General features: G+C 33.0%; 1 protein-coding gene across 1 annotated transcript; it reads right to left on the bottom strand.

The window, feature by feature from the left end:
* Positions 1–552: 552 nt before the first annotated feature.
* Positions 553–10,511, bottom strand: LOC128997469 (farnesyl pyrophosphate synthase-like). Its single transcript, XM_054423108.1, has 6 exons — positions 10,402–10,511; positions 4,632–4,800; positions 3,922–4,062; positions 3,213–3,413; positions 1,126–1,281; positions 553–660 (listed from the first exon to the last, which is right to left on the bottom strand). The coding sequence occupies exons 1-6, from the start codon at positions 10,494–10,496 to the stop codon at positions 553–555; spliced, it is 870 nt and encodes a 289-aa protein (XP_054279083.1). The 5' UTR covers positions 10,497–10,511.
* Positions 10,512–10,747: the final 236 nt, after the last annotated feature.

Here is a 10,747-nt window from a genome sequence, read left to right as displayed (position 1 = left end):
TTTGGATCCTGGTCACTGCCGCAAACATATTATCAGTACAGTTTACTCTTGTACTGTACTGGCTCACCCCTTTGCTGGATATGTTCCACGTACGGGCAAATAGTCTTTGTAGATGAGCAATGCAAGGTTAAAAGAGGCCGCCAACCTCTTTAAAAAATTTTGTTATTTAAGCCCCAAAATCCTTTATTTAGAACTTTGAATATCTTTGTAGCATAACTCGACCAAAAGGGTAAAAACTGCCACAGTTGAAATCTTGGAGACAAGCTTTTGGACTACTTCACTGGGTTGTTCAGTTTATCCTATAGTAATGTAAGGACAGTTTAAGCCTACTCACATCGAAACTTTCTTAATCTACAATCTATGATAGTGTCTGCTGGTTAAGAGTTTTCTAACTTTTGTTGCTCTTCGTAATTCCTGGACTTCCAATACAATCATAATTGTAAAAACAACCCGATCAGTAGTCTAATTTTTTTATTTCATGACTAATCGTGATTATTTATGGAAAACATAAAATTTAAAAATAAACTATCTTGGAGAATGTGTAAGGGTCAGTCAGAACATTTTCCTTTTCTTTTCACTTACTTGGGCTTGGTAGAAATTCCCCATTTCTAACTGGATTGTTCTCGCTTGCCTGTGAACTTCTGAGTCCCTGATTCCAGCCTGAAAAATAAATAAGTTGCAATATGAAAATGACGAATAAAATCAATAGTCTTAGAAGCATTTAAATCTATGGAGGATGTTAAATTGGACCTGTATATTTGTACATTTACTGATCTGCCTGAGTATTTGTTGATCAACTATATTAGAATCCCTCTTTCTCCTAATCTAAATTCAAACATAATCCCCAAACCATCAGAAATTAATACAAAGGTGTATTAACTGCTATCCACATAACAAGAAAGATTTTCTTTCCCCAATTTAAATCTTTATTGGTTGAAAATGTGTTCAGTAACAGTGAAACATTCTAGTTTTTGTGTATGTTAAGGTTAAGTTTTTTGTGCCAGAACGGACTCCTCTCTATTCAAGTAAGCATGCTATCCTGTTTTGTTAATCAATGACTAAAAATTCCCTCAATAATCCGTTAGACATAATCTCACCATTTATGCAATAACGTGCTATCCTCACCATGTATAATGCCAGTGACACGGGCAGTTTGAATGAGTGATAGGCATTCCTATACTTGGATACTGTGTTGTAAGTCGTCATGTCAAACCTACTTAGCGTCGGGTCTCCCCTGGTTTCCATGTCCAATATCTTCCCAAGCATTGCCTTCTCACCAACCTGTTGGAAAATAAAATCAAACACATCAATAGATTTGAATTTGTAGTAAGTTTTTGTATTTTTTAATTTATTTTGTGTTTGGATTACTGTGGATAATGGTGTGTTAAAACACTTTCCATTTGTGATATAGCTATTTTTCGTAGACTTAATCTGTATTATCATTTTGAGTACAGTTGGAGCCTACTATTTTTTCCTACAGTCACCCGACAAAGTGGGTTTTCTTGCACTGATTGTAGGCCTAGTACATAAAGCTGCTAATTGCTGGATTTACTTACTTTTGCCGCACACCTTTTACTTTGTCGCACAGTTTTTTTTTTTTTGCCACACACCAGTATTCCTCCAACAAAACAACACAATTCAGTGTGCTTTTATTATGCAAGTAATCCGTGTACACTTGAAAATAAGTGGGCAACACTTAAAGATATTACGACTACGATCAGCTGGTGCAGCGTTTCCCATTTCGTTCAATGTTTGGACTTAATCTAACCTAAAAACGTGTTGTTCAGTGTTTGAAAGACTAATTATTAATATGATTTATATAGTAACTATAGGAAAAATATAATGTGTAACACGATTGCAAAGTGCCACTTCGGCCACTAGTTACAAAAATAACTAGTCCAACATTTCTTTCTTTTTCAAGTTTTGTAATTTAAATTATTAATCTTATATCTGTATTTAAATTAAACTTATTTAGATATCTTGCAAAAAAACATTATTTTACCTCAACCATGAAAGAATATCTATCAAAACAATAACATGTTTATCAAAGTTTAATGAGTATATCAAGGTCTTGTTTTCAAAATAGGGTGCTATGTTTTCCTCGTTTGATAAAAAAAAAAACTAAGGGGAAATTATTATGAATTAAATAATAATCTATCCTATGATCATGGTACAAAAATAAAACCTCAGCACTTAATAATCACCTATTTAATTGAAAAGTTTAATAAAATTATACATTAAAACTCAAATGCTAATCTATCCTAAAACCCTTATTCAATGTTGAGCTGAAAACAATAAAAATTAAAAAAAAATTATTCTCTTCAACTCCTGAAGGTTGCTGATTCAATCCCAAGGGAGATAGATTCTGGAGCCAGAAGTCATTTGAAATAGGGCATGAATTAATGATGCTATACTCATACTGTTATAAATATGTTATAAATCAAATAAATTCAGGTCTTTGTGTGATTAGAAAAATGCCAAAACCATGCAGTATTGAAGTTTTAAAAATGATTTATTTTTCCCATATATCTTATGGCATGTGTATATGGAGCCACCTAAAATTTGAATCTAGACCAGATTTTGACAATACAGAAGCAATCACTCAGAGCTATGTTAAAAATGAACAAAGATGATTCTGCAAAAGAACACTTTAACTTTAAATGTTTAAGGATCCTCACTGTTTATGGTTTGTATGTTCTTGAATGAATTATGTTTGTCAAAAACAAAAATTTCAATCCACCAATTAAAGAAAATAATCATAACTACAATACACGTTACAAAAATAACTTTGTAATTGTAAAACATAAATTAGAGCTCTTAAAAAAAAAGACTTAATGCAGGACATGAATTTTTAAAATTTATTCCTTTGAAAATTAAAACAGAAGAAAAACCCAACATTTAAAAAAAACGTCTCAAAGGAATATTTAATGGGCCTAAAAATGGCCTTTTTTAATGGGTCCTTGTACTCTTTAGACGAATTGAAAATGGCTTTATCATAGTTTTAAGCATTAGTTTTAACTTGTATGACACTTACTATTCATGTACAACCATGTATACTATGAATAAAGATACTTGACTATGACTATACCGTATAACTAAAGTTTTCCTTACAAAACGTAAAAAATGTCAATGGTGTAGAAATACCAAATAAATAAACCACATCTTTCTTTCAAATACACAGGATAAAAAGTTTCTCAAACTAAAACACTTACTGTGTGAAATAGCTCGAGAGCATCAATGTAGTAGTCCTTCTTGCGAAAGTGTTTCTTAAGTAGTTTGTAGATGCTGTAGTCCAACAGTCTGGCGGCTCCGTCGGGAGCTTGGCGGGGATTTTGAAGATACCAGCAAGGCTTTCCCCGCCTCTCACGGGCCTGGTCTATCAGGTCCTGAGTTAGGACTAGGCTGGTGTGCAACTGAAGATAAGGAATGTGGAACACAATGTTAGTAATTGACACATTTGAGTAGTAGGGAAACATGACTGCTAGACACAAAGTAACATCAGCTGAGATGAATGTTAGCCAACAATTACACAAACTCAGCTGGCAGGCCATAAATAAAAGTTCGGTCTTTCGGGAGACTTTTGAAAATAGTGAATCAGAGTTAGGCTACAATTAGCGGATTTCAGGTCAACGGAAGTCAAATAAGGGCTTGGACCGTTCAATAAACGTTGGAAAAATTGTCTGATGATGTTGGGGCCATCTCGGCCACCACCACATCCCACCTTCAAAAATTTGTCTCTTCAATCTACTTTTTGAAGTATTTCTATACTAGGACGAAATATCAGTATTATTTTTCAACCTTTCATTGAGTATCTATCAGTCCCTGGACTCAAATTTTCTTCGTCAAGCTAGCTGAATTATATCCCTTTTTGAAAAAGTTCGTAATAGGTGATAAGTTATTCCCTGACTAAAAGTCACTCACCAGTTCCAAACACCACCCCATCACTTGTGCCAGTTTCGTGTTGGATGCTATATTGTCCTCAGGTGCTGCTAAGATATGATAAGACTGTACCACAGCTAAGCCTCGACTAAGACTGCCTCCACGCATGTTGTATTGTAGAACCTGTAACAATAGAGACTTGTAATTTAATTTTGGATTAATTTGATGAAAAAGGAATGATTCAAAGTCTTGTTGATCTCAATATTTTTGTTTACACTCCAAAAGTGACGTTGGGGGTTTAACGTTTAGATACTGCATGAGAAAAAACATAAACCTATTGGACATCTCACTATTACTTCATGGTGGAAAGAAAACATACCATCTTGTCAAAAAGTAATTTCATAATGTTTGTAGGAACAAAAGAATCAATACTAACCAGAAAAAAACCAAATTAATTGAAATTTTATTACAACAATCTTCACAGGAAAAATCTATAAATATTCGTCTATACCTTACAATCCAAACACAATTTGTTTACTTATTTCAATTTTAAGCATCAGACAAAGGTGGATATGAAGTTAAATCAATAAAATTACTAAGATACATCACTGCACTCCTTAAAAACTTTAATCCATCAACATCCAGCATTGACTGAAGAAAAACCATATTGACATATATTTTGAGTTGTAGAAACAAAAATTTTGTAAGGTAGAAACAAAACATTTCCAAATATTAATAACAAACTAATTTACCTTCTTGAACCATTGGTTGGCAGCCTCCGTGTCAGCGTATCGTTCTCTCATCTCAGTAAGGGCTCTCTCGATGTCTGGGTAGGCAGCCTGGAACTCCGCAAGATCTGCCGAATATTGTGAGTCTGTCTGATAGTCATCTTTGGCGAGGATTACGGAAGCTGCGGTGTCTCTGAATAACAAAAATAGTTGGTGATGTCTCATGCTGATAAGATGAAAGACTGATTCATCTCGGGTGTTTTTAAACCAAAGTAATAAGCTAACATTACCAGAGTAAAGTTAATAAAGGAGTGTTCAATGAGCAAGATGACAACTTTGTTACTCACTAAGATCAGCTGGTTTAACCTTTATATATTTTAAGTCCAATGATCGTTTGAAAATCGAGCCACAAAATTATTAATGCACCAAGTTACCATACATATTTAAGAAACATACTAGTGAACTTGTGCGGCTCAATGCCCCGCAAAAAACATATGAATTTAGAAAACAAATTCATCGCGTTAAATATATTGACTCGAAGTCGAAAATTAAATACAGTAATAATAGAAGGGAAGCAGTCCAGTCATTTTTAGCTGTATGTATTCTTGTGCTGCAAATGCCAAAGATAACCGAAATTAGCATCTTTCCATTTTAAGAGGTAAGTTTGTTTCAGACGGGCAAATTTTTATCCTCGAAATCAAAATATGTCCCTACTCACTTGTTCCAGTTAGGACTTTACATTCTACTTTACATTGTTGTTAACCGTTCTGATCACATGAAGCCTTGTGAGGCCCTTTTTGATGAATTAATATCAATAAAACCACTGCCCCCTTTTATTAGTATAATCTGTGTCTTGGCAATCCACTGACCTCTATATTTAAAAACTCAGTTGGAATTTCTAGATGGGTGTCTCCGCCTTCGTCTGTTTTCGAGGACTCACTCTTCTTCCCCTTGGCATACTGACAATTAATTACCTAACTTGTCAAGTTCATGTAGTAATTCATTAATACTGTTAGTTTATATAGAAAATTAGATAGAAGTTACTTGGATTGGTGCTTTCAAAACTACTAACTCAAAATACACCCAAGTAAAAAAGAATCAAGTTATTGGTTAAAAAAACTATGTTTGTGTAAAAACATTATTTACATGAAGTAGATGATTTATTTGATTTCACGATCAGCTGTTTCGTTTCTAATGAATTAGTAATGTCAAAGATTTGTGATTTTAAATACATCAATTATTATAATAAGGTTTTCTAAATCATGGTAACTTATTCTCAACTAAATTTTACTATTCCCAGCATTAAAATAAAGTAGTGAGATCCATTATGAGTAAACTTTAAGGTACACAATCCTTGATTGAAATATAGTATACATTAACAGTCATAATACACAGCAATTATTATGTAGTAAACTTTGACTATTTTCAAGTAACAAACATATGTTTGTGTAAATAAAAATTATCTCCCATGTTATCCTTATGGAGAAATACGAAACTTTAAAGGGCCCCAGGGCCTCACTCTCTAATTATTTCCCTAAAAAGAAAGTTTCCTGCACAACTTCACGTTACGCTCTTTCCAATGACACCAAAAACTTGTCAATCGGTTCAATAGTTTCGGAGGAGTAATTGTCACAAAAAACCTGCTTGCGTATTAAATAAGTACGAGAGGTCGTCCAGTGGTCGAAACTCGACCAAAAATATGTAATGTAAACTTACTCACTTCTTTATTTTCACCCCACACTGTATAAATAAAACATGTGATTGGAGTTTCTTCCATTTGTTTTGATTTTCTGTTTATATTTCGTTGTTATTTCGTCACCACCATGGCAACGCATAAGATCCATGTTAATTTTTTCAAATTTTTAAACACATTTTTTGTGCTTATCTTTGAGCCTATTTAAATTTATAAAGGGATTCTGCACACCTACAGGAAAATAGCTTTCTAACGGTATGCGTAGATTTACCCCACGATGCACACGAGCTGAGAAAAAAGGTTTTAAAGAAACATGCTTGCCTATTAATATATAGATAGATAGATTTAATGTTTCTGTTTAGAAAATCAGTAGTTTTTTTGTAGCTGTTTAGCTGGACATAGTTTTGAATGATCAAACAGCTGGACACAGTTTTGAATGATCAAAAGGTTTCTGAATTTTCTCAGGATTGAATAGACAATCTGATCAGTGAGGACATTGACTGTGGCAAAAACAGGAATTTGAGTTTTGTTTTGGGATACGTTCAAGGGATGTTCAGAGAGGTTCTTCTGTTCACGATTGACTTGGTAGATTATTTGTGGAGAGAGAAATCAAAATACAAATACCAGAATGAAAAAAAAATGTGATCTGAAGTAAATATTTTATACCAGACAATAGACAAATAATATTCTTGATTTACAAATTCATTGCGAATAGTATATCATCATGGAATTATAGCTGCGACAATAGATTTGCAAGGTGTAGAATTAAAACTACACTAATTAAGAGTCTTCCGTAGTGGAAGCCATGTTGGATTTCTTCCCCATAAGAACAATGTTAGAATTGCATCATTTGTGGACACGTAACGGCGTTATTTGTTAAGATATAGCTTTGAAATTTATAATTTGTATTTTTAACATAATAGACTCGTGACTGAGGTTTTTGAATTTCGAAAATCCATTTTCATTTCCTTTCAATAATTAGCTTAATTTTAAGCTAAATTATAATCAATTATTCATTATAAAAATTAAAAATTTTGAAATAAAAAACGTCAATCTCTAGAGGACCGCAATTCCTTAAATTTAATTCCTTATCCATAATTATATGACAATTTGCTGATGAGATATTTGGACCCAAAGTTAACATTGTTCTTATGGGGAAGAAATCCAACATGGCTTCCACTACGGAAGACTCTTAAGAGGAATTGTAAAGTTAAAAGGTTAACTTGACCAATTTAATGGAAAGAGCTTGTTATAAACTAGGCAAACTAATTAAAGGCAGGAATTATCAGTAAATAATGAGGGTTTAATTAACAACACATACATTTTAGTGATATTAATTATAAAGGAACTAAAAGTGTTGGATGGTTGAGTTTAATTGATTTTGCAACAGAAGTTTATAAAAAAACTTTTTAAAGTCAATATTTTAAAACCCCTTTGTTTTGAATAAATAAGGAAAAAATACAAAGTTGCATTTTTAACAATTCTCTGGTTGACATTATTGATTTAGGGTACTCTGCTATGCAATTAAAGCCATAAATAACTTGCTAATTAAAGTAATCAATCACAAAATATCCTTGAGTTTTAATTGCTTTCCAAAACCAGACGTGATTAACTTAAAAACAGTTGTTAATATCACCAACAGAAGTCAAAGGGCAAGATAGCAGAATAACAACAAGTGCATTTCAAAAATATAGAACAGCTGATTAAAACCTTGTTCTACTATTGAATTGTGTTGAGATTATACTTGAACTTTAGCTGAAACCATCTATTTTTAAATTCACCCAGTGCAAACATATTTAATGTTTCTGGTTGGAAATTTATAGTTTCATGTAAAATAAAACTTGACTACTAATACTACTCAATTACCCAGCTTTGTAAAAGTATGTTTTGACACTAAAAAGCACCTACCTATACAAACATGGAGTAAAACGATAACACAAATGAGCCTCCCTCACATTCCAAACTTTACGCAAAGCTCTAGTAAACATAGGTAGATTCATTGTGAACCAAAAGGGTCATTATATGCAAATCATGTTCATCAAAACCTTACTAACTATGCTGTGTCTCTGAGTTCAAACAACATCTAACATTATCACTCAAGTACAGATAAGTAACTGGTAGACACAAATATTTACTACTCCAGGTGAAGTGCACTTATCTTCTGCGTGAGCGTCTAATATCTGGGTTCATTCAACTATCTAGATCGGTGAGCTTCCGATAACACCCACTATTGCGGCTTATTGTACCCTTAATCCGTTGATCGCTCATTGTTATCAGGTTGTGATAAAGGGGCGGAATTTATGACAACAGGAAGTACCGCAGTGTTTGAGGATGTGAGTGTGGTACAATTTTATTTTATGAACTCCAGAATAAAAACCTTTGACTATTAATACAACTAGACATTCCATCCCCATGTAAAATTTGTAGCCAGATTGTTTATCAAAATCGTTGTAGTTGATGTGAGCACCATCAGATTCTGCTGACCTAAATTACAAAATTCTGTCGAATACACAAACTTTTTACCAAGTTGAAGTTAAACTTAAGGAATGTCTTATGGTGAGCTGTAGCAACTGTTATGACCCATCAACGTGGTCAATAACAAAAAATAAGGTGTAAATTACTTTTAGGTGTTTTACTTTCTCTCCCTATACCATAGTATATGGAGAAAGTATTGTTTTCGTCAAAATTTTCGAGTTTGAGTGGATATATTCGTTTTGGGTCCCCCTGGACCCAAAAAAGTGGTTTTCTAAGTGATGTCTGTGTGTCTGGATGTGTACAGAGCTAGGGACTACACCTGTGGTCCGATTTTGATGAAATTTGGTATGTAGGTTCTAATTCATGGTATCTCAAAGGGTTTTTTCATTTTAGATTTTTAATGGGGATTTTCCCATAAAAAACCGGAAAAATCGGATTTTCTCAAAAATGGCCTGAACGATTTTGAAAAAAATTAGTATGTTGTAGCCCTTTAAATTCTGAACAAAATGGTACAAATTCCATTTCTGTAAAAATTAAGGTTAAAAAGTTATTGTAAATTATGTTATTTTCCCATAAAATAACAAAATTAGGATTTTAGAAAAAAATCCGGTTTTGATTTAACATAGTATTTTATGGTCCTTACAATTTTTAGTGTTTTTTCATTTTTTAGAAATTTTGATTTTTAATGGGGATTTTGCCATAAAACCCCATAAAATAACGGAAAATAGGATTTTTCCAAAAATGGCCCGAACGGTTTCGATAAAAATTTTGTATGCTACCTCTATAGTCCTTTATATTCTGAACAAAATGGTACAAATCCCATTTCTGTAAAAATTACGGTTCAAAAATTATTGTAAATTATGTTATTTTCCCATAAAATAACGGAAAAATCGGATTTTCCCAAAAATGGCCGGAACGATTTTGATAAAAATTTAGTATGTTATAGTCCATTAAATTCTGAACAAAATTGTACAAATCCCATTTCTGTATATTTACTCTCTCCGCTTACCCAAAGGTTGTTGACAGGCTTATGGGAGAAAGTATGTGTCAGAATGCTGATAACATTTATTTTAATAACAAATTGGCGACAGCTGGTCCATGTAAATGGGATGTCCACTTCAGTATCCAATAGTCAATGATAAAACTTTGACAATCAAAAGGTTTCTAGTCTCATTACAAGAAAAGTCAGTATAGCTTTCTATTGGTTTGGAAAGGTTCTTGTAGACAAAATTGTTTTATCATTCTGTATCACTCTCTATTTATCTATTAACAGAAAAGATAATTCTTAAGCATGAACTAAAGCTGAGTGGATTATAGCTCGCCTTCAAATTTGAATGTTACTGGTTTGATTTTATGAGGGGTTTGTTCACAGTCAGAGTAGCCATTGTCATTGGTACAAGTGCTTTCTAAAAAAAGTCAAAGTTAGATGTTAACAAGACCGTTTTGAGTTGTTAAAAAAACATCAGAGTCGGCACTGATACAAAATTTCACAATCATTATAAGACTTAGTAACATTCGAAAACACTCGTACCATACCAAAAGGTTAGATTCTCTCTATCAGAAACTTTTGACACTAAATTAAATTTTTTTAAAGCTATTGTACAAAATAGATTATAATATTGTTACCTGAGGCGCGGCTTTTGTAGGTAAGAACTGGAGAATGAACGGTTTTTATGACTTTTGACCACTGATTGCACTGAACGCCACACTGTTAGCCTCATGGCTACTCACTGACCAGAGCAGTTATGTCAATCACTCCTGTCTTATCATTCAAGGTCACCCTCTTCTCCTCTCGCTAGATAACTTTATAAACAATCTTTGAATAATATTTTTATTGAGGTATCGAGAAGTCAATGGAGTAAATAACGTGTTAATAATTAGAATAATTTGTCAAAGTTGCCTAAGAATCGGTTTTAGTGACTTGTTAACGATGTCAAAAATGTCTGGGGTGGTATAAGCGACAATTTGCATT

Source organism: Macrosteles quadrilineatus, unplaced genomic scaffold (genome assembly GCF_028750875.1).
Source record: "Macrosteles quadrilineatus isolate MER2022 unplaced genomic scaffold, UCM_ALF_1.0 Scaffold_6__1_contigs__length_79288215, whole genome shotgun sequence".
Taxonomy (NCBI): domain Eukaryota; kingdom Metazoa; phylum Arthropoda; class Insecta; order Hemiptera; family Cicadellidae; genus Macrosteles; species Macrosteles quadrilineatus.
Note: the sequence above shows the minus strand (reverse complement) of the source record. Positions and strands in the feature narration are given on the sequence as shown.

What these genes read in the sequence shown, in the direction of transcription:
- LOC128997469 (XM_054423108.1), bottom strand. Translation starts at nt 10,496, where the DNA reads ATGAGGCTAACAGTGTGGCGTTCAGTGCAATCAGTGGTCAAAAGTCAT. An exon ending in CCAACCAATGGTTCAAGAAG is followed by an intron (nt 4,063 to 4,631) that starts GTAAATTAGTTT and finishes CTATTGTTACAG; the next exon opens with GTTCTACAATACAACATGCG. An exon ending in TGGGGTGGTGTTTGGAACTG is followed by an intron (nt 3,414 to 3,921) that starts GTGAGTGACTTT and finishes CCTTATCTTCAG; the next exon opens with TTGCACACCAGCCTAGTCCT.